The sequence below is a fragment of the Chrysemys picta genome, chromosome 10 (assembly GCF_011386835.1).
Source record: "Chrysemys picta bellii isolate R12L10 chromosome 10, ASM1138683v2, whole genome shotgun sequence".
In the NCBI taxonomy this organism is placed as follows: Eukaryota; Metazoa; Chordata; order Testudines; family Emydidae; genus Chrysemys; species Chrysemys picta.
Window position 1 is genome coordinate 34,476,331 of NC_088800.1, and position 24,373 is coordinate 34,500,703.

The following is a 24,373-nucleotide window of genomic DNA, read 5'->3' on the forward strand; positions in this document are numbered from 1 at the left end:
AAGCCCAGAAACATAATTCCAGAGGGGATGAAGAGCAATTACAGATGGAACTGACTTTTAATAGAAATTCCAGTAGATTCAATTTGAATCTTGCATTTGGTTTCTAGTGGAGGACCAGTAGCTTGAGGAGCCAATAGACCTACAGTATTGCTGTCTTCCAAAACCCAATTCCCAACTGGAACTGGGTGAGTTTTCAGCAGTAACTTCTATTATTCCTATCAGCCAGTGCATGAGGGGCGGCTATAACTTCAGTCTCTGGAAAAGTGATGGTCCAATCCTCCTGGGTGCAAGGTATATTTGGTCACTATGACTCTTGCCACCTTAGCAGAATGAATGACTAGATCAGGATGAAGGTTCTCCCAGAAAACTCTTTATCAATGAGCCTCTATGTTTCTGGGCAGAAGAGTCTACTGTAAAGCAAACAAGCTGGGAGGAGAGGGGGTGTCAATTTTATTTATCAGAAGGAATGGGTCAAGAAACTTAAGACTTCTTTACAATAGCTAGCTAGCTATTAATGATTAGTGCCTGTTGCATTATGATTGGCAAAAAGATTGATCTTTGAAGTGAACTTTGCACTTTCAGATAAGCAGTGTGGACAGTAGATAGTGTGTTTTCCCAGGCAAGGGGGGGATAAGTGTGGGTCTAGAAGCACAATGAACAGCTGTAGAATTGCGCTCACTGTGGTTTTATTTTGTATTTGCCTTGTTTTCTTTACATCAGCAAGACTGGAAGGTAAGAGAGCTACTTTCTTTAACATACCTTTTTATTTTGTATGATGTACAACACCAAGGTGCTGACCATTGGTCATTATAGACTACATGGTTATGGAGCTTTTCGGAAGGAATTGAAAAATCCAATGCCCTGGCCAAATTCCCACCTGCAAATTACATGCTGCCTCCCTCAAATTCCCTTTTCAGAAGTTACTTTTCACCTGCCTTCTGACATTTTTTTATGCAGTGTCCATAGCATAATATACTTTCCATCTTCCCCGTCACAAGTATAAGAACCTCTTTAACTAGTGTTACATAAATACAAGGACTTATTATTCTCTCCAGTAAACACCATTTCATGGCTGTCTAGCAGAATATTTCAAATGAGATTAGGGATGTGTGCCAAGTGTTTTTGGATTTGTTTCTTTTCACATGAGTTGTGATCAGTTTTAGGAAAAGATGGCTTGAGAAATATACGTAATGTTACTTATCCAGTCCAGTATTGTATTGTCATGGATACAATACATTGCCACTTGCATGACTACAAAATAATAGATTGCATGAAATACTTGGAGCCTGCTCAAGTTTTGACTAAAAGTGCATAATCCAGGTGCGTTGTTGTTCATATTTAACATGTCTAACATTTATCTTGCAAGAAATACACCCAAATTAAGATTTTCACTAGGTTTCTTTTTGACAATAGCTTGGTGAAGTTTCATTTACAGTTTTGAAGATGTAAGTGTTAGGTATATAAAATATTCATCCAAACCAGCAAATGATGGAAATCACACACTGAATTGTATGCAGAATTACAATACTTTCATGTAGAATTTTATGCTAATACATGCCCAATTTTAAAAAAAAAATAGTCCTCTAGATTTAATCTGAGGCCACCTTTTACTTTGCTGTAGGATTGTTCTGCATGTGGTGCTTGACTTGATTGTTTTAAATATGCTCATTGCTCCTCAGCTGCAATATGTATAATGAACCACTTGTCTACACTTTTTCCCATCCCATGTGACTCTATATAAAGATACAGAGTACAGTGCTTGGTTTTGTACCTGTCTGCTATTAGTCTTGATTTCCAGACAGTATGGATTTTCCACACTGCTGAGCGACGCAGTTATGCTGACCTAAATCCTGGTGTAGACAGCACTATGTTGATGGGAGAGTGACATAGTTATTGCCTCTTGGGGAGGTAGATTACCTATGCCGACAGACAAAGCCCTCCGGTTGGCACAGATAGTGTCTTTCTTGAAGTGCTGTAGTGGCACAGAGATGCATTGGCGCAGCATTTTAAGTGTAGACAAGCCCTTACTCAGAATGTCACAGCTAAACACAAGATGGAATAGATTGTTGAGCATAAATAGTTAGGACATATTTCAAGGTGAAGTGGCCCGTTAACACCTCTCCAGTCATAGGGAGGGAGTAGTTTGGGGCGGGTTAGTGGGTTATGGATTGTTGTAATAAGCCATAAATCCAGTGTCTGTATTCAGTCCATGATATTTAGTTTCTAGCAAAGTTATGAATTTAAACTCCCATGCTTGTCTCTTGAAAGTGTTGTGCAGGTTTCCTTTGAGGATGAGGACTGATAGGTCAGATATAGAGTGATTGCTTTGTGAAAAGTGTTCACCTACAGGTGATGTGATATTTTTGATTTTATCATTTTCCTGTGTGAGTTTATTTGAGAGCATCGTGATTGTCTGGCTTCTCCCACGTGTTTCATGCCAGCTGTTTCGCGCAGCAAGTGCTGGGAGTAGGAGGAACATGGCACGCTCGGGGAAGAGGTGGGGCCAGGGCAGGGATTTGGGGAGGGGTCCAATAGTGGCAGGGAGGAGGTGGAGTCGGGGCTGGGCTGGGGGCAGGGGGGCGCAACCACCCACCGGCGCCAACAAAAGTTGGCGCCTGTGGCCCTAACCACTGAGCTATGTGATAGGCTGGGGTGTGGCTCTCTTAAGATCTCTTGTTGAAGCTCATCTAAATTATAAATTATTTAGATATTCGCTGGAGCAGGGACTTGAACATGGATCTCCCAGGTGAATGCCCTAACAGCTAGGCTTACATAGTCGTTATCATTCTCTCAGTGGCACACTGAATATTTAAGCTTTTCATACAAAGTGGAACAGCTTCAAGAGGAGAGACAGGGAGAGAGAGACTACCACCGCCATCTAAGTGTGGGGTAACACCTCATTTGAGAAGGCCACTGGGGCTCAGGCAAGAGTTAGGCGCGGAGCTGCTTGGAGGTGTCAGGAGTTAGGTGGCTTTGCACATGCCTATGGGCAGAAATTTTGGTGCCTATAGGGCTATGTGGGGTTTTGAGGATCTAAATTTTGGAGTTAGGTGCCTAAGGTGGCAGTTAGGCATGTAAATCCCTTGGTTGATCTAGCCCTTAGTCTCACAACAGGAAGAGGACATGCTCAAGACCTTTATTTCAAGCAGCCTACAATTTCTTGAAAGACAGATACTCCAAAATGGTTGGAGACATGCACCGACAATGAATCTACACTTACTAGTTGCCTGCCAGCCGTCAAGTTTTAAGAGATGTGGCTGGTCGAAGGGCCTTCCTTATGTTGCTCTCCATTGGTTGAGTTATTTGTGTCACTGACATGTTAAGCATTTGTGAGTAATAATGCTATTTTTGTATTAAGGACATTTATCCTTTGACTTCAATAGAATGGCTCCTGTGTGCAAGGATGAGTTGCCTGAGAAATGGTGCATGATCAAACCCCTGATCTGTCCGGAGGCTGGTGGGAGTGAACACAAGATGTTCAGCACAGTGGATTAGCTTCACCTTATGTGCAGCCATACTTAAACGGACAAGGCTTTGGTTGGAGACTTGATTTACTTTCCTTCTGTATGCTGGGTTTATTACCCTCTGCACTAGGTGATTTTAATGATGTTGTGTGTGTGTTGAATACAGCGTAACATAGTCACTGTCTGTACATTACTGTTCACCATAAACAGATCTTTGACCCATAGAGATGATAAAGGATGGGTTAGACAAACAATCCAGCTCTGAATGTGTGGCGTAGACTTTCAATTGCTATGGAAGTCTGAATGGATCATTTGTGAGAACATCTGATTATGTTTATCAGAAGTTCCATTTACCTTTAGGTTTCAGAGTAGCAGCCGTGTTAGTCTGTATCCGCAAAAAGAACAGGAGTACTTGTGGCACCTTAGAGACTAACAAATTTATTAGAGCATAAGCTTTCGTGGACTACAGCCCACTTCTTCGGATGCATACCACATGCATCCGAAGAAGTGGGCTGTAGTCCACGAAAGCTTATGCTCTAATAAATTTGTTAGTCTCTAAGGTGCCACAAGTACTCCTGTTCTTTTTGCATTTACCTTTAGTTTGTAGCTGGCAAAAAGGTGTTGTCACCACATTCCTACAGACATTTCTGGGTATTTCACACAAAGCATTCTAAGGTTCCTCTCTGTTCAGACTCTTGCCTTCTTAAGCCTCTTACTTAATCCATTTCTCCTTGCTCCTCTTTCAACCTTGCTGAAGTGAACTCATTGACATTCTGGACTCCATTTAGATTGCAAAGAACTGACAAAATAAAGATAAGAGCAAATATCTAGCTAGGAAATTAAAAATGTGATTGTGCCACAGCTGAACCTTGTAATTATGACAGAAGTCTATTCATTAATTAAAATCTCTGCTGGTTTAAATTATTTAAATGTCAGAGTTTACCTGATATAAGTTGAACTGTACTTTAGTCTCGATGAAATGTCTGTTTCAAATGACATCATGTGTGGGGAAACCAGCACCAAACAGGTTAAGATGAGGTGTAAGAACATCTGCAAGTGCATGGGTATCTCAAAGCAAATCCCATCTGGCATTCAGCCTAGGACCTGCTATAAGTTATGAGTGGTAGGCGATGTGATAAGAAATTGTGGGTAATGAGTTTAGAATGCAATACTCTGCCTTTATCTCACACTTTCCATCTTCAAAGCTCTTCTCAGACATGAACTGATTAACCTTTACACGTGTGAGAGGTAAGTGTTTCCTATTGTAACAAGGGGACAATAGGGCAGAGAGGTTAAGTGGCTTCCTCCAAGGAAGTCAGTAGCAGAGCAGAATAAGAATGCAAGAGGTACTGCTCCCCTGAAAGTTTCTTCTCTACAAAGCTTTACTTCTCTCAAATCTTGTTTTTTGGTGCTATGAGAAACATTTTCCCAGTGTTTTCAGTTTCTGCAAGTTAAAAAATCAAGTCCTGCTGCATGTCACTCTATCCCAGTTTAACTGATGCAAGGGGATTTGTTAAGAGCACAGTATGATGATATGCTTTTTGTCTACCTGTCTCCTCCCCCATTGTCTTCGGAGTACTTCATAAACATTCACTAATCTTTACAAATGTCCTGTCAGCAGAGAGGTTAAAGTGACAGGTCCAAGGCCAAAGAGGAAATTGGTGTCCATTCCACTTCTGTAAAATGGATTGATTTCCTCCCCCCACAAGGGATGTGTGGGGATTAATGAGTTGCTGTTTGTAAAGCAGCTTGATGAAAAATAGTAATATTAACCCTATTAACGTCCTCTTTGTCTGTAGTCCTCATCCAAACATTGGCCCCAGGGCCGTTGCAAGGATGTTTCATGCCCTAGGCGAAACTTCCACCTTGCGCCCTCCCCGAGCCCTGTGGCAGCTCCCCGTCCCCCCCGCCCTGAGGCGCCGCCCCCTGCAGCAGCTCCCCACCCCCCTACACTCTGAGGTGCCCTTTCCCTCTTACCCCCACCCAGGGAGCTGTGCGGCAGCTCCCCACCCTAGCTCACCTCTGCTCCGCCTCCTCCCTGAGCACACCATCTCTGCTCCACTTCTCCCACCTCCCAGGCTTGCAGTGCCAATCAGCTGTTTGGTGCCGCAAGCCTGGGAGGGAGAGAAGCAGAGCGGGGCGGCGTGCTCGGGGAGGAGGTGGAGCAGAGGTGAGCTGGGGCCGGGAGTTCCCCTGCATGCTGCCCCCCTCCTTACTTGCTGCAGGCGGCCCTCCCCGTGCCCCCCTGCCCCAGCTCCCTCTGCCTAAATGCTGATGACGACCAGGGCGGCTGAAGATCCGGCCGCTGTGGTTGCCGCCGAAGAAAATGCCACCCCCCAAATGCTAGTGCCCATCGCCTAATAGGTTGCACCGGCCCTGATTGGTCCCACACCTGGTCTTTCATGGCAGCTTGTGAATGTCCTATGTCAGCTTGATTTAGGGTCACCCTCTTATCTGGAACCAAAATTAGTTTTATGGTTTATCTTAATGAGGATCCTTCACTGTACTCAGAGTGGAGTTGAGCATCTGAGTCCCCATGGGATGCTGGGTGCTGGTAGTATGAAGGGTGCACAGCAGGGTTTGGGTACTAAAAATAGTCTTCTCTGTCAAGCCTTCTGGCTAGCTATCAAACAGTGGTGTCTGCCACCAAGTGAAGAAGGCATAAATGAGAGCCTGGATTATTGGCAGTTTCATAGTAGAGAAATGGTGAAATAACAAACTAATCTTGAAGGAGGGAGCCGTTCTGTGGTCAGTGCTGTGACTAACAGGGTTCTTTGTACATGTGGAGAAGTGGGTGAGATGTGGGTGGGGAAATTATTCTTCCACGGTGGCAACAGCAAATTTTCGGAGAAAGTGAAGGGACCTTTCCAGCAGTCCCTTGAGTGTAAATGCATGCAGCTCTCACGTCAGCTTTAGATAGAAACCAAATAATAGGTGTGCAATGGTAAATCACTATAGTTGTCCTGGCTGTATACATCGGAAAGCCATTTAGCCTGGATAAAAAGGGAGCCAGACAGTAAGCAAGCCAAGAAGCGAGAGGTACTGTTTAGTAAGGCTTCCTGCTAAAAACGGAACACAGCATTTTTCTCACTGTACTTTGTATTGATTCTGGATCCCTCCATAAATAACTCCTATAATAACAGGATCATTTTTGTCACCGGCCTCCCGGCAGTGTCTCTGCTCCATCTGCTTCATTCACAGGATGTGCTTGTTGTGTTGGCTCTGAGAGCTGAGTAGGAGACTGTGTGCGCAGGCAGACTTAGGTCTTGTATTATGAAGAAGAGGGTGTTTCAGCACACCAGGTCGGTTCAGACCGTGCTTGATTGAGGTAGGCAGCGAGCCAAAGCACAAGTATTCAGCAACTTCTCAGAGCAATGAACTCTGTGAAGTGTGCAGGCCACTCTGCCTGCATGTTCTGAGGGCTGGAGCAAGAGGGGTGCATGACAGGGGTGCACAGAGAGTAGCAAGGCCATACAAGTAATGGCAGATTATGAGCATAGTGGTCATTGGTAGGATTATTATCCAGGGGGCTGCAGTGGTAAGTGCAGCTCTTACCCACGCCTGAGTAGCCATTGTGGGCAATTGAAGTGAGAGAAGGAGCAGCAATGAGGGCCGGCCGTTGACTCAGAAATGTGTGTGAGGGTAACAACAAACCAATATCACTAATCAGTGCCTCATGACCTACGCTGAGCACAGGGTCCTTGTCAACTGGCAGGGCCTGTTCCCATAAGCTTGCTTCATGTTACTGGCTCATGGGTAGCCAAGAGCTATGTTCAGACTGAGCTTTTCCAAGAGGAGCAGAGTCTTTAAGGCAATTACAGTTTGACCCTGGCCTGCATAACGAAGAATGATGGCTCAGGGCTCCACTCTCACAATCTTCATCTTGCAGGATTCTAGATTTCAGTTCCTGATGTTGCCGCTGACTCTTGACGTCTGCCTCAATTCCCTGTCTGTACATTAGAGGTAATGTTCACTGGTGCAGTGTACTTCCCTCTTTGCAGCTGGCCAGCACCATTAGCCAGTGCAAAAGGAATGGGGTGGGACAATGACAATGATTTCACCACCCCATTCCATCCTTCCTCTGGTCAGCTTGTGCTGATAGAATCAGAGCACAGAGACTGACTATACCTGACCCTTTCAGGTCTACACTACAGCTGGGATTGACACTCTGAGCTCAATCCACCGGTGATCGATTTAGCAGGTCGAGTAAAGACCCGCCAAATCGACTGCAGGTCGCTCTGCAATTGACCTCTGTACTCTACCCCCGAAGAAGAGTAAGGTAAGTCGATGGGAGATTTTTTCCCGTCGACCCCCCGCGGTGTAGACCCCGTGGTAACTCGACCTAAGATACGTCGACTTACAGTAGGACGACTTACCACAGTAGTGTAGACATAGCCCTAGAGGGAGCAGATATTGTCGTCTTGTGTTCTCCCCTCTAGCATTACCAGGCAATGGATGGGTATAATCTGGCCCCAGATAACCTTGGCTCCTCCTGGAGGGTCTACATTGCTGTGCAAAGTCTTATGCTCTGACTGCTTTATGTTTTCCCATAATCATATGCTCATAATCACATGTTTTCCCATAATCAAATAAAAAAGCCCAAAGAACAGGGAAATATTGCTCGTTAATTTCTATGCATCTCTTCCTCTAATGCAAAACAAAAGCAAAGAACTAAACAGTCTGCTTGTGATTGCAAACAAACTACTCTGCAGCTTCTTCCAAAATATCTTTAAGTTGTCTGATGTGACTCACTGGTGTCAGCTGCCCATCATCTGAGCTAATGGTATATTTTAAAATGGAACCAGACAGATAGCTATTAACCCTTATCCAACTCCATGTTTACTAACCACTTAGTCTTTTGGGTTGAGACTGATAGGAACCTGTGCTTTAAGTCACTACTGGATGGTTAAAATAGGTTACCCCAATGTCAGACTTGTAGAACAGTTTCCACTGGTGCAGAAATTCAAAGCAAGCTGTGGTCCAGCCAGCACAGTGAATTGGTATTTTGTTAGCTTTGGAGTGAGATATAAAAAGCTTGTTTGGTTTTTGGCTGTTTGTTAACAGGGTTGGCTCTAAAAACTAACATGAAAGAAGCTACTGTCATAGCTTTTAGTCTCTAAAGGTGACCAGCAAAAGGGGGGAGAGGAGAAATTGAGTTAGTGCCTTTTTCCTGTCTGAAGGCCTGAAAGATGACTGTTTTTTTTAAAACTTTTCTACAAAATGCATTTACAAAATTTATTCTGCTTATTTTTTATCATTAGAAATTTCAAAGCAAAGTGATTTAGACAGTCTAAATATTCTGGCCCTCACTCCTTCAGGGAAGGGAATGTGTTGGCGGTGCAGCTGTTGGGTTGAAGCAGCTTTTGGAATGGTGTTGCAGCCTCTCCACAGGAGATTCTTCCTCATGCCACACCCTACACCCCTTGGGGCAATGGCTACACCTTGGTAAGAGTTCTACCATGAGGTCGCTCTCAGCAAGAACACTGGGCAAGCAGACTTAAAATGGCACTTCAGTGTAGCAATAAGAACATTATCAGGCCAAATGGGGAAATTACAGCAGAATAAACTAGCACCTCTTGCCATTGTAAATATTACTAGGTAGACTTTGTCTGTGAGTAACATGCTTTCCATTTTGGTGTTTCCTGGAGCAGTATGTAATGAGCCAGTGGATGAAGGGATACGTGGAGACAAGATTGGGATCCGACTCTACTATGATAAAACCACGGATCGCTGTAAACCATTTGCATACAACGGTGCTGGTGGGAATGGGAATCGCTTCTTCACTGACAGGCAGTGTATGAAGAGATGCTCTACGTTAGGTGAACAAATCTATCCGGATGATGGTAAGTCAGATTGGCCTTTATTTTGACTTTTCCATTCTCAGCATAGCTTCTTCTAATAGTAGAAGAGGCAAAGTCAGGAGAAGAACCCAAAGCCCATCTGTTGCTATGGAAAGTGATGGCTGCTTAGGATCATAAAGAAGCTGCAGGTTGACCATCAACACTCACTCCTCTAGCTTTACTCCATCCACATCATCATCAGTGTATCCCCAGTGGGAACGGTACAAGTTAAAATTGCCACAGTAGACTGAAGGTCCTGAGAAAGTGGGGAGGAGAGGAATTGGCCAGTTGGCAGATGGAGGTTTGTAAACATTGATAAGGGTCAGGTCCTTCACTTTTATAGCCTGACATTCGATTATATCATTTGGACCCGATGATGAGACTGGAGCTGCTGGAATGCCTTCCTTGATGTAGGATGCAATATCCCTGTAATGGAGGTGAGACACAACAGCAAAGACAGGGATTGACTGTTGAGTGGTAGTGGTAGTATGTATTTCCTGAAACAAGATGACGTGTGCTTTGTATACTACTGCCAGCTGGAGGAGGAGATCCCTGATGGCCACTGAAATTCCTGCAATATTGACCCTGAGTCTAACTGTGTAGGACTCAGAAGGAGAGAAATTATAGTCAGTACATATTTAAAAATCTGTTAAAATTTCCTAAAGATGGTTTTCCTGGACATGATTTGAAGTCTGGTATCTCAGAGCTGGCTAGAAGCAAGTGCTGTATGTTCTACTGGACAGTTTGGGGATCTCCCCTTTACAGTCATAGAAAAACTCCTCTTTTTAGCTCTGCAAGATTATGAGATGTTGGCTCTTAGATATGTAACTGGTGCCAAACTGAATATTGCCAACCCTGAAATAGGAAACACTTCTCTGGCTCTTCAGCCTTATTACATAAACTGTCAAATGTTTGATGGAGATAACTCTGGGTTGTTTTTTTTACTAGTCTTTCAGTTTAGTTTAGTTCCGTCCTATGAGGTAACACTACATTCCTCAAGGTGCTAGTAGTAAATTCCAGCCTTTAAAGTATTTCATAACATTAAAAATTCAGCTCATACTAAATACTGTAACTTCCTGATCCTCTCCCCCTGGCAAGATTTCACCACCTTAACTACTAGAATTACATCTGGGTGTCTTGGACATTATTTTTAGTGTTTAAAGCAAGTCCAGATCCAAACTATGACTTGGGTCCTTCTCTGCGTCTAAAAGTTAAGGGCTGTGGATATGAGGTGTTGGGTCATTCTCCAGCACTCCACAGAAGGTCTCTATTTAAGGCCCTGTAAATTGGTGGCTGATTTATTCTCATTTGGATATTGTCAGTCAGTTCAGAGTTTGGGTTTGCTGTGTATATAAGCAACCAAAAGTATGGGTGCTTATCTGAACTGCTTTGGGAAACTAATGAAGAACATACCGTAGTTTCTCAGGAGACTCCCATGGTTTCCCACTTCAGAGCAGGTGAAAAATCCTAATAACCACCCCTTCCTCCTGCTGTCTTTTACCATTTCTTCTTCCAGTTCCATCTGGAACCTGGAAACAAACCTTCAAAAGGCCTACTTCAGTGCTAGAAACAGGCAGAGGCCTGGGGGAAAGGGAGTTTGAGCCAGTTCTGCCTTTTGTATTCAGATTGCAGCTGAACACTGGGAACAACTGAGCTTGAAATATTACTTTGCATCCAGTAAAGGAGAAGGAACTACGAATGTTGCAAGGATAAGTCCCAGGAAATCTCCCATTTGTCTGTCCCATGGACAAGTCTATGAGTGTATGAATTAGGATTCCCTCTCAACTATCCCAGGGTGAAATGCCCCCCAATTACCAGGCAAGTCTCATTTCAGCCCATCCTAAGTTAAGGGCCTTGTGCTAGCCCTGCGAACAGTGAGGCATTTTGCCCAGAGATGCTTGCTCACAACGTTAGAATAGAAACTGACCAGGACAAAAGTGTTCTGAGCCATCAAACCTGTTTGTTCATATACGTCCAGTAGAGCGAAGTGGCACTAGGATCAGATATATGCAGGGAACAGTGGAGAGTTATTTAAACAAAGCTAGAATTGAGTATGTGCAGCACAGAGGCAAATGCCTTGGGGCTTACAACAAAGAGTGCAGGAGAAATACCATGCAGAATATTTTGGCTACAAACATACTTGTTTAATGTAGGGGGGGAAATGATACAGTCTGTGTACAGTTACAATTTACAGACACAGAAACAGCTGCCATGCTTCTACTGCTGTGTACTGTACAAACAGAAATTAGGGCTGAAAAAGACCCATTAGTTCACCCTGTCTATCTCACTGCCAGTGCAGGATGGTTCCTGGCAGTATGTTTTCTAGTGCTTGGCTTGGGACATATATAAATAGATTGGACAAGGTTTCATCCACCACTTCCTCTGGAAGTCTCTTCCATAGCCTACTAGATCTTGCTATTAGGAGACTTGTTCTTTTCCCCCCTGAGACTCAGCCTAAATTTCCCTTCTGTTGTTTTCATTCCATTCTTTCTATTTCTACTCTAAATGCTTTGGTATATACTAGCAACAAGCAAATAATTTGTAACACATCATTTATTAGTTGAATTTTGCAGATAGATTATGAAGTGTTCATCTCTATTTCACTTAAAGTTGTTCATAAGCTATTCATGGAGGGAGGAAAATCTAAAACTTGAAAACAGTTTGAGTATTCAATATTTTCAATGCAAAAGTTCATGCTTTGTGTTTTTCCCCATGTGACTTAGTTAGCTAACTGGGACTTGGGCTCCTAAATTACTTAAGAGCTCCTTTACATTTTCCTTGTGGTTTTGTTCTCTGATTGACTGATTTGGTTAACTCCAACACAGCATGAGTGCCAAATGTTTCAGTCTAATGGACGGTGTTGGGTTCCACTTCAGCAGGAGGTTTGTGAGAACCTAAGAGTTCTTCTCTGTATCCCCAGGTTTCAGAGTAGCAGCCGTGTTAGTCTGTATCCGCAAAAAGAAGAACAGGAGTACTTGTGGCACCTTAGAGACTAACAAATTTATTAGAGCATAAGCTTTCGTGGACTACAGCCCACTTCTTCGGATGCATATCTGTATCCCCAGTGCACTTTATGTAAAATGAGTCAGGCTTTTTTTGTTTGTTTAATACACCCAAGCTTACTTAACTAGCCCTCTCCAAAATCTTTAGACCAAACATGTTCATAATGCTGTAGTCATAGTGGAATGAAATCAGTTGCGCTAGATCAGTGGTTCTCAAACTTTTGTGCTGGTGACTCCTTTCACATAGCAAGCCTCCGAGTGCAACCCCCCCTTATAAATTAAAAACACTTTTTAAAATATATTTAACACTACTATAAATGTTGGATGCAAAGCGGGGTTTGGGGTGCAGGCTTACAGCTCATGACCCCCCCATATAATAACCTCCTGACCCCCTGAGGGGTCCCGACCCCTAGTTTGAGAACCTCTGTGCTAGATAGACAATGATCTATTTTGACCAATGAAAGGATGTAATGAATACTCCTGAGCACTTAATAGTGTTAGAAGCATGAGTACACAACCATGATTTTACTTGCAAGATTGCGTTTGAAGAGACTGTCACATGAAATTTACATAAGCAGTTACTGTAAGTGTTAGCAAGCCCTAAAGCTAGTTAAAGGAAATAACCCTGTTGGCTTTCACCCTGATGTCACTCACACTGTGGCATAGAGGAAGATGGGCAGTTTAACAATTGATTAGACTGGTATGTAAAACTGCAAAACATAGGAGAACTTTCAGTTTAAAAGAATTCCTTACCAGTTATGAATAACATCTTAGGTAATTAAAACTGGAGACTTTTTTAAAAAATGGAATTGGCTTATTTCATTTACTCTTTTCTGTTTTCTTTACGCAAACGGAGTGAAATATATAGTCACTTTCTCCTTTGTTTATACTCTGCAGCATTGTGCTAATGCATGACCGAAGATGAAGCAAGGTTTGGGTTGCAAATACTACAAGGGAAATACTTTAGTTGTTCAAAAAGACTTCTACTGGAATCCTTGAGATCATTTTAATGTAAAATCTGTAATACAGGCCCAGATAGGCAAGGCCTTTGGGAGATCTTGTGAATGTCTGCCTAGGATTTAATTTCTTCCCCCAAAGCTCCTTTTCTGCAGCTGGAAAAGAGATTGTAGTTCCTTGTCTTGTCTGCTGTACACAGTGCTCCACTATTGCTAATTTCTCCTGCAGCTGTAAGTACTGCTGCTACCAGAATGTGCTCTATGAGATCAGTGCCTTTGAATTCATCTGCCTTCCTTCAGGGCTCAAGTTTGGAGCAAATTTGTACTGCTCATCTTCACAATTATAATTCTTGACACTGTCCTGCCAATTACATGGTTGCTCTGAAGAGTTTCTTATATGAAGGTACTAGAGTAAAGAATCCAGGGCTTTGGAGCGGAGCCCGGAGCTGGAGCGCGGAGCAGTGGAGCTGCAGGTTTTTGCCTGGAGCTGGAGCAGAGCTGGAGCACAGTTCCAAAGCCCTGGTAAAGATTATTATTTCCTTATCCAGGTTGTGCTGTGGAAGTGTGAGAATGAATGTGTTTGCCTCTGAAGGAGGCATCCAATTCTCTGAGCTCACATCACCAATTACCCAAGATCTCAAAGTAGCCTTTAAAAATGTCCATTCTAGGGATTGTATTTTGCAGATATGCTCAGAAATGACAGAATCAGGTATGTTTCGACAGTTGTCTCAAAGTTTTGAGGTGTTGTCAAGGGCAGGAAAGAGCTGTCACTCTGGGCAAAACACAAATTATGGGAAAGGTCAAATTTCTTCTAAGAGTGGCACATCATCACATTGTGCCTTTAGTCACCCTGAGTTACCAGTATGAAGGAGAGGAAAACAATCTTTCAGTGTGGTTTAAAACAAATAGAACAAGATCTTCAGCTGGTGTAAATCAATGTATAGCTCTATTGAAGTAAGTAGAACTACATCAGTTTATACCAGCTGAGGATCTGGTCTATAATTCCAACTCTGCCATAGACCATGTCAGCAGAACGCTGAGTCCCACTCTTTCTAGAGAATCTTTTGTGTTATCCAATCCGTATGGATCCTGTCCATAATAAGCAATTTTGATCAGGTTACCTTAATTCCAATCTGTTTCTTGTGTCACATTTACAGGAACACAATTGCTCTGTAGATCTCCGATACATACTTGAATTTGAGTTTAGAATAAATACAGCTTTTTTCACTATGGGACTATGTACATATTCTACAACTGTGAGAATCCTTATTAGGCTATTACAATTGTAATGCTGCAAAAAATGTCATCACCACTGAGAATAAGCCACTTGGAATGGAAGGGACCCACCTCAGAGTGTTATAGGAAAACCATTAAACCCATGGAGTGGAAATTCAGATACTTTCATTCAGAGCTACAGTATAAAGAGGGGGAATGAAGGGGATTAATTCTGGGCTTTGAAATTACCTTACTTTGTGTCAGGGTGCCCCCTGGAAATACACATAGGGAACTGGGGTGGAAATAATCTATCCAAGAAAGCATCAATTGTCTCTTTACTTTGTGTGTTCTTAAATCTGAATACTGCAACAACTGCAGTCAGCTGGACCCCCCTTTTTATAAAAGAGGGGGTAGCTGGCAGGGCACGCTCTGTGAGGGTTCCAGGATTCTGAAACTTCCTCCCTCATTGGTCCAAAATGGCCTGAACTTGGTGACCCTTTGGGTGCTCTGCATTTGTTTGATGGGGTTTCTGGAGAGGGCTCTGAGTATGTACTTCCTACAACAATACAGGGGGAGGGTAGAGGGGGAGCTCCTGTAGGTGGCTGGCTGGCTGAGCTGCTGAGTGATTACTGTAAAGCTGCTGGGATTTCATTGTATTAGTGATGTATTAGACGGCCAAGAGCCTTGGATCGGTAGCTTTAAAATTAGCATTTAAATTTACAAAAATAAGAACATGATCACACAAGTTTTTTATTGAAAGCTTTTCCTCTTCTTGAAAAGGGGCTGTGACTTATAACATTATAATTCAAAAAAGCTGTTATAAACCATTTGTTGGCGATACCACCAAGAAATCATGTGTAATACTCTTTAAGTGCATTAGGCTTAGATTCTTAACCAGGGATAGACATTCTGAACTCGATGTGTCACTCACTCAACGTTCTCAGCCTTTCTTTCCTAAAATATATAACACCACTGGCTTGATCTGATGGAAAATAGCTCTCCCTCTCCCCCCCCGCCCATACACTGTTATATATTATAATTTCACCAAGAAGTCTCAGCTGAGATCAGGGACCCGCTATATAAACACATGAGACAGTTCATACCCCAGAGAATTTAAAATCTTAAAACTAGAATACTCCCCCATGAAGTGATTTTCCCAAGGTCACGCCAGATCAGTGGCAGAGTCAAGAACAGAACCCAGAGCTCTTGGGTCCTAGGTCACTGTCCTATCTACTACTCCACACTGCTGTGTATGTGCAAGAAGTCTGGGCCAGGATATGAGACTTTCAAGTCCTACACCACATGTCATAGAGGAATTGGTTCCTACTAACACACAGGAGTAAGTTATGCCCTTGGTTACTTGTGCAACCTCATTGAACTAATGGGTGTAACTGAGTAGACTTTGGCCCATTATACACCTGCCATTAAGCTAATCAAATATGTTGTATATCTTATCCTCTTAGTATATCTATGATAGGTAACCCTGGCTTTCTTATTGATAACAAACTAGTCTGCTAGAGCCCAGACTTGATAATCTTCCGGAGAAACACTGAAGAGCCCCTCTATGCAGACATTTGAGGATGAGATTGGCTGAGGAATGCATTGTAGTTAAGGGACTTTATTACAGTATATGTTGGTCAGTAGAAACTGATCATATCACTTTGAATTCAGCGGTTTTGTGTGTGAAATCCTGTATTTTAAATTACTGTATGGTGCTAAGCAGATCAGAACGAAAGAAAACAGATTAGGCTAATTCAGAGTTGCTTCATCTCCAACGTTCTTATTTTAACCTTTTGTTCTTCATACAGACCGTGTTTGCCTCTTGGAGAAGGATCTTGGACATTGTAAAGGGACCTACTTGTTGTGGTATTTTGATCATGCGCTGAAGAAGTGTAGGCCCTTCATTTATGGAGGTTGTGCAGGAAATGGAAATAGATTTGTTAATGAGACAACATGTTGCCGGAAGTGTGCTCAGGGTATGTACAGTGCACTTTATGGTACTTTCACATAGAGATGTGGGCATCTAAAGGTCCATTACCCACTGTCCTGATTAGGTGTCACTTGCTTTAGGCAGAGCTGGTAGCACTGTAAATAGCTACAGTTGCCTAATATGTTCCATTATAAAACCCCATTTTCAGGTGCTGATAACTTGGACAAACTTTAACTGTTTACATTGAAATTGTCCAAGCCAGGCGTTTATTCAGTGCAGCATGGGACGGTGACCTGAGGCAAAGAATTAATTGCATCATTTTTTTTATTATACTCATCTCTGTCATATATGAGTGCTTCACAAATATTAATAAACTTACCTTAACACACACACACACACACACCCCTGTGAGGTAGAAAGGTATTCTCCCCATTGTACAGATGGGAAACGGAGGCACAGAGAGGTGAAGACCAAAATTGTCAAGTATCTTCTAATTTTGGATGCTCAGTTTGAGATGCCTAGAGCCTGATTTTTTCAGAATATTTATCACTTTATATGTTCAGATCACAGCTGCTATTGACTTCAGCTGCAGTTGTGGGTGCTTGACACTTCTGCAAATCAGACCCGAGGTGTCTCAAGTTGGGCATCTATAAATAAAGAACACTTAATGGCCATCTATGAAAACTTGGTTTACATGACTTGCCCAGTATCACATAGAAATCTGTGCCAGAGGCAGGGGTAGAATCCACTTCTCCAGGGCAGCATTCAACTGCCTTAACCAGGAGACCCTCCTTTTTCTTCCTGCAGTCCCCAGCCTTCAAACTTTCTACAGCAATGAGGCCAATAGTCTTACAGACAACAGCACAATTCCCTACACAATCTTGATTAATTGAGTAACATTCATCCTGTGCACTGAATGAGGCAGGACTCCTGTGGAATATGGCATGAGATCATGTAATTAAAACTGTATTATAATGCATATGCACGGGGGCCTAAATTAATTTTGTTTGAGTTCCTGATTTTACAACCTTAAGGTCCTCTAATATTTGTTTTGTATGTAAGTATTAGAGAGCCGACACCTTGACTGACCTCAGGTGGCCATCCTTGGAACTGCCTACGCAATAAATAACACTAGTGACAAAACATGACTTGTCAGTGTGGCTGCTGCTTATCCCTCATATCCTTTTATTGCCAAAGTTACCTGTGCTTCTCAGAGACTTAGTGTCTGTCTGTCTCTCTCTCTTCTTGCTGAAAAACACAACTGACATTAACAATTAAAATGAAGCTGACCTTTGTGTATTTTACTTCTTTTAGTATAAATACCCTGAATATGCAGAGTGCTACCAACTTAGGGCCGAATTCTGGCTTTAGATATTCATGGATGGCTCCTGTTGAAGTCCATGGTAGCTGTCTGCACATATTCTATAGCAGAACATTATGCGTAGGTCTTTAAGTAGGGTACGAATTGTGTTCTGCTATGCTCAGCAGATGTTTTTATGCTGTAGCACTGATTCTTAGGGCCACATTCTAAAGAGACATGCACCCTGTGCATAGCCCCCATAGGATTTTTTTAGCCATCATTTTAATTAGACTGTTACTTTCAAACTGTTACCTTACAATCTGAATAAGGATGGTCGGATCCAGCTCTCAATCAGATGGTATGTATTACAGAAGTTTCATGTTTATTCTTTGTATAAAACATAAAGGATGATTTTAATCTGAATTCCTTGTTATCAGCATTCCAGAGATCATGTACAGCTAATCTTCCTAGTCAGATTCTCCCCAGCAATCCACATTTTATTCCTCTATTGGCAAGTCACTTGTAACACTTCCTTCTTCCAAACACTCAAAGTGGATATTTTTCAATAGACAAAGAGACTGCATTACAAGCATACCCATTGTCTGACATTAAAATTGGCCTTTTACAATTTCATGTATTTGATAACTTGTGTACACCACTGCTCTCTGCTGGATGTAATCAAACTTGCTCAAGCATTTGTAACTTACCTTGACCACTAAAGGCTGCTCTACAAGCTATCAGTCTGGCTACATTCGAGCTAATGAAGAAACTTCTGTAGCTTTTCTGTTTTATTCATAAACACCACAATTCAGGAAAGCACATAAGCAAGTGAGTAAAGCATGTGCTTAAAGTGCTTTACTGAATTGGGGTTGCAATGAAAAAGGAAGCTAAAAATAACACTGAATTCATTATCATAATGCCAAAGACCAATGTGTGGTAATGTATGTGCTTTTAGCTCCTGCGTGTGAACAAACAGGAAAGGAAGATGAAGGGCCTGATGTAGGTAAGCTGATACCTTTTTATTTAATAGTAATTCACCAGTCAATGCTATCTGAAGCAGTTATTACTTGGATTATTTTATTCTAAAAGTAATGAATTGCAATGGTAGCCAATCATTCCAGTAAGCTCTAATGGTCTCCTATTACTTTCCCACTATGTCAGTGGAACAACTTAATTGAAATTACATTACATTGAAGGGACAGATGCAGGTTAAAATTCATAAATATTAATCATAAATATCATCCCACTAAATTAACAAAGGCCATTTAAAAACAATTGACCCATTTGCCTGGTTGGTTTGGCTCAGATCCAGGAAGGGACGTAGGCATTGGAACGCTGAGTGTCATGGCACCTAGAAAATCAGAGAAACAACACTGCAATCCACATAGTCTGAGTTAGGCGCCTTGGTGCTCTATACAATGAATGGGAAGAGCTAGGCACCTGAGAGTGTGATGCTAGAGAGGGAGCCGCTTAAGGTACCCAATGGGAGATGCTGACCAGAAGGGTGTGTGTGCTAAGCCCTGTTCTTCTCAGAGATAGGTGCCAAGACCAGACTGCAGGCTAGCTCTGGTGGCAGCCCACAAACTGGGGGAAGTTAGGCAGTCAGCCTCTTAAGTGGCTCACAAAGCCCAAAACAAAATGGCCTGTGGGCAGGGGGTAGGGAAAGAGGAGCTCCCTTATAATCTTTAGCCTAGTTAGGGTACTCACCCAGGATGTAGGAGACGGTCAGTTTAGGTCCCCCTCTGCCTGAGTTGGAAACTGGATTTGAATGGGGATCTGCCATCTTCAGGTGAGTGTCCTGACCACTGGGCTTTGGGATATTCTAATGCAGATCTTTTGTTTAGTCTGTTTTGATCCTTCCAACTTTCTGCTTTTCATATTGTTTGACGCTGAACTGCTGTACGCGCTCATGGGAATATGCACAACCAACAGAATCATGCTGGGATCCAGAGCTGAGGTCTTGGGAAGCTGAGATAGGGGCACCATTCTCAAGGGAGTTGAGGGGTTGCAGAGAAACCCAAAGAGAAGCACTGTTTCAGGGATGCAGGTTATTTAATCTGATATGCTTGGGGGTAAACCCTCTGCTCAACCCCCAGAAGGGAGGAATCCTCTCGCCCAGGCTGCTGTGTCCCCCACAGATGACCTGCTCCTGGCTGATCATCACCCTTGCTGACTGGTCCACTACCAGGCAGGGCCCCTCTGCAGAACTGCTGGGCTATGCAGGGTGATCGTACTCCCCACGCATACCTCTGGTATTCCCACCCTACTGCTTCCAGTGCTATGGGCATCTTCACAGCTGTGGAGTCAGGGGGAGGATTTGCCTCTTGTTGGATAATATGAGATGCTCTGATGTTCCCATCTTAAAGTCAAACCTGGGTGGGGGGAAAGGCAGAACCACATTCTCCCTCTGAGTGGAGGGATACGCAGCCTGATGGAGTGGGGAGAGAGAAGTCTGCAAATCTCATGGAATCTGAGGATCTGTGGGAAAAGTGGAGCATCCCTCCTACATGCCCCCTATATATTCCAGAGGATGTTCTTTCCTTCTGGCCTACTCTCTGAGGACCGGTCTACACCAGGGCCACAAGGCTTCCATAAGATCTTTGCTGCCATGGGCCAGTCTCTCCCTTTTCCCCTCCACAAGCTGAATGCTAGACCCATCTCCAGCAGTAGTAACTCCCGTTCACATCTGCCACCCTATTCAATCCATTACTCGATCAGAAATACACCAGGTCCTGAGGAGAACATGCTGCAGGCCATGGCTGCTCCCTGGCTAGGCTTCCTCCCACTGAGACCCAACTCCATATTCAGAGGGAGGGAAGCATGCTGTGGTGGTGTTCTTCCCCTTTATCAGGGCAATGGAGGGGACCAATCGCATCCTTAGGTTCCAGAACATGAATAACTTCCTTGTTGCTGCTGCCAGTTAATACCATGGCTGCCCACTCTAGCACAAGTCAAAATTTTGGGGCTTATGGCTCAGCACTGACCTGCCTCTCCATGGGGTAAATTGACAGGTGATAGTTCTTGTACTGTCCACCTACTGTGGACAGGGCACCTGATGTGCAATAAGGTACCAAAGAAAGTGTATCCAATGTACTGGAGGAATCGGATATAGAAGGGCTGCTTCTGTCATCAGCAGAAGTAACACAAGACGAAGTCATTCGTAGAGCGGTGGCACTGTCACCAGCTCTGCCCTGAAGCTACTGGTGCACAGGCAGCAGTGGAAACCAACACAATCTGCCTGCTTTCTCAGACATTCAGTCTTCTGTTCTGTCTCTGTCATTGGTGAAACGAAATGTAAAGACACAAGACATCTATTCTCTCCAGTTAACCATGCACTGATTTTCCTGCAGGCTTGGTGCTTGGAATCACTGTGGGATGTACTGCAGCAGTTATCTTGGTATCTGCACTCGCCATTTTCATTCAGAAAATGTAAGACTTATGCATTCCATTCAATACAGGTGTTTGGGACTGTGGATATTGTATGTGATATTGTAAATCCAGTGACTTTTCTCCAAGGGGATAAAAACTCACCTTCACTTTGGAGGTGGGTGGTGGCTCAATCTCAATCTCTGTTTCCACACTCATCGAGACTAGCACATGTATTATAAAATGAATATAATCTAAAAACTTTTCGTAGTTTAAAAAAGCCTGGGAGGAAATCAAATGAGGAGTGATAGCTATAAGGAAAGCTACGTTATTAGAGTGAGCTTTCACATGGCAAGTTAAAATGCAACTGTGGATAGTTTGGCATCTTCCTGGGGTTCATAAACCCAAACTGATACAAGCGGGAGCTGGGTCTCATTTTATCTTGTTCCAATGTTTGATACTCTTCCAGTGTGGCTGTGCTTATAGATCCTCCACGGTGTGAATTGTCATAGTGTCATTGACTTCAGTAAATAATAAATTTACTTCAGTAGAGCTATGACGATTTACAGCATCTGCAGATCTACCCCAATGTCTTGTATGGCTGAACTGTTCTATTTCCCACTTGCCTTGTTATTTACATATGAAATAATTTGGATTAGATAATGTTCAGAAAGTGGTCAACTGTATTATCTGGTTGACAGGAAGGGGATTTTTTAATGCGAGTACAACATTAACCGGGTTTAAATACTGGATCATTAAGAGGGGGGACACTTAGGCTCAGAACCTCAAAGGTATTTAGGCTGCTAACTTCCATGGAAGTTAGCAGGCTAAATACCATTGAGGATCTGGCCTTAATTCATTAGGCTACACAGTCTATGGGAATGGGTAGTCCTGTGGTGGTATTTCTTGCTCCTATATTTTTCTACTTGTGAAGCAAACCTGTTGAAACAAGGAAAATTTGAACTAATGAATTGCTAGAGTTCAAGCATTTGATTCATACCAAGATCCACATTCAAGCTTGCTTTTAAAAAAAAAAACAAATCAGACTTAATTTACTTTGTTTTGGTGCTTCAAAATAAAATATAGAAGAAGCTGGAGAAACAAGAGTTTTGCAGCAGCGTTATATCTTTAGCCCACATTCATCCCCAGTGTATTTATTTTACCTGTAAACATCTCCATTAACTGACTCCTGACCCCTGAGTGTGCTATTGGCATAACACTCTCAGCCTCGCATACTTTTTATAAGAAGTAGAGCAGGCCAAATCATGGTGCTATCAAAGTTAATGACAACCCCTCTTGATTTCAAGGGGAGCCGGATAGGTTTCTGTTGGCTTGTGTAAAACAATGTGACAAATAGGGGACAGTGTTAAACATATGCATTGTTTGGAAAAGAGAATGAACCTACAATGGAACGGTTGCGCTAATTTAATCTCTCTCTCTCTTAATTGTCCAGAGTGAAGAAATACTCAACTGGAGAAAAGAAGCAAAATAAGCCCCTGGCTAATGTGGAAATGTACTAACCAGAAAGAAAAACCTTCTTATTTCCTTGGATTAATGCAGTGAATTCCTTGATTTGTATCATATGGTTTTGTTATATGAAATATTGTTTATACTTTCTAAAGAACCTATAAAATGCGTACTGGGATTTATACATCCTATTCATCCGGACCAGTGTATGGGAGAGCTCTCATCCCATTTGAGGGACATATGTAAGAAATCCCAAAGCTTAGTGTCAGGGTGCACTAGTGCTAACTTAACTCAAAATACTGTATCTCTGAACTAAATCCTGCTTTTAGCTACACAGATGGAAATGAAGAATAACTCCACAGAGCTTAGTCTAAATTGTTTATGATGTTGTGGGTAACTGGACCATATGTGCTTTTAGTGAGTCTGTTCTCCTCGCCTCAGGCACATGCAGAATTTCCATTAATGCTAATTAGCAAGACAATGTTCTCCCAAGACTTCTTGTGGCTCAGTAGTGCGCTGTATGAGATGCTTTCCAAACTCCTCATCAGAGAATCTGTACTGAGATGGTAGTTCCAAAATCATCTGCATTATTAAATGGTGCTGTAACACTTAAGTCACCTGCTGTACCTGTGCCAATTGTCCATGTGCAGTGCAGAATGCAGCCAAAAATGAGAGAGAGCAAAGGAATGCAGAAGTACATTCCTCAGAAGTACTGGAATGCAACAAGCGACAAAGAGTCCTGTGGTACCTTATAGACTAACAGACCTATTCGAGCATAAGCTTTTGTGGGTGAATACCCACTTTGTCAGATGTCTGATGAAGTGGGTATTCACCCACAAAAGCTTATGCTCCAATAGGTCTGTTAGTCTATAAGGTGCCACAGGACTCTTTGTCGCTTTTTACGGATCCAGACTAACACGGCTACCCCTCTAATACTGGAATGCAACAGGCAATCCTCTGATCTTTACTGCCCCCATTATTACAATGCTCAGTGTTGCATGTTACTGTAGAAAGTCTACTGTTTTTTTTTTCTTTAGTACACTTATATTGATATAATATAAGCTGTCAGATTGCTGAACCATTAAATTATGGCCTTCTATGTTGTCTGCCTGCCTGCCTGCACTATTTCTTATCACTTAATTGTGCCCTTTATGTTACAGAAACAGGAAGTTTGCTTCCTTTATGTTAAAGAAGCCAAATTCTAAGTCAAGTAACTGTTTTTCTTTAAAGTGTAAGGCAAATATATTTGCAGCAAGAAAACAGTCCCCAGAAGGTACAGAAGCATCACCTTCTTATCTCTAATGTAAATTAACACACTGCACTTTTTCAAAAATAGAAAAATATTCACAAGACATATTCCTGTGAATAGATTTCAGAGTAAGCAAGCACCATGGGCTGTACCACCATAAATAAGAGATGGCTTGAATAACTTCTGTCTCACCACATACAAATTTCATTTAGTCTGCTTCATGCTTACTTTTAAATGTCCAGAGCTATAGTAAATGCATGGGGGCTGAGTGCATTTGGACATTAGAGGCCAAGATGATACCACCTATTATTGGATAGGGGATTGCTACCTCAGGTAAAGTTGGTAGTTAAGGTTACCCAATACTGTCCCTTATAAGACCCTGTTTTTAGTGGCTTATAACTTTGCCAAACTATAACCATTTGGGCTGAACATTTTCAGACTGAATTTTTTGGAAAGCTTCAACAAAAAGAGTTCAGCCATTTCAGAGAATGAGATTAAGGAAAAAATATAATTTTGATTAAAAAAATCTTATTCTTATTTACTTCTGCTTTCTTTCCATTCTCTGATGTGCTTCATCCCTTCTC

The 24,373-nt window shown here is 42.5% G+C and overlaps 1 protein-coding gene across 1 annotated transcript; it reads left to right on the forward strand.

Moving 5' to 3' along the window:
* The first annotated feature begins 582 nt into the window (after positions 1-582).
* LOC101950261 (kunitz-type serine protease inhibitor bitisilin-3-like) lies at positions 583-22,731 on the forward strand. The gene is made up of 6 exons (XM_024101872.3): positions 583-732; positions 9,116-9,307; positions 16,286-16,453; positions 18,663-18,710; positions 21,058-21,136; positions 22,527-22,731. The coding sequence occupies exons 1-6, from the start codon at positions 654-656 to the stop codon at positions 22,591-22,593; spliced, it is 633 nt and encodes a 210-aa protein (XP_023957640.2). The 5' UTR covers positions 583-653; the 3' UTR covers positions 22,594-22,731.
* The last annotated feature ends 1,642 nt before the right edge of the window (positions 22,732-24,373 follow it).

What these genes read in the sequence shown, in the direction of transcription:
- LOC101950261 (XM_024101872.3), top strand. Translation starts at nt 654, where the DNA reads ATGAACAGCTGTAGAATTGCGCTCACTGTGGTTTTATTTTGTATTTGC. An exon ending in TACATCAGCAAGACTGGAAG is followed by an intron (nt 733 to 9,115) that starts GTAAGAGAGCTA and finishes TTCCTGGAGCAG; the next exon opens with TATGTAATGAGCCAGTGGAT. An exon ending in AGATGAAGGGCCTGATGTAG is followed by an intron (nt 18,711 to 21,057) that starts GTAAGCTGATAC and finishes ATTTTCCTGCAG; the next exon opens with GCTTGGTGCTTGGAATCACT.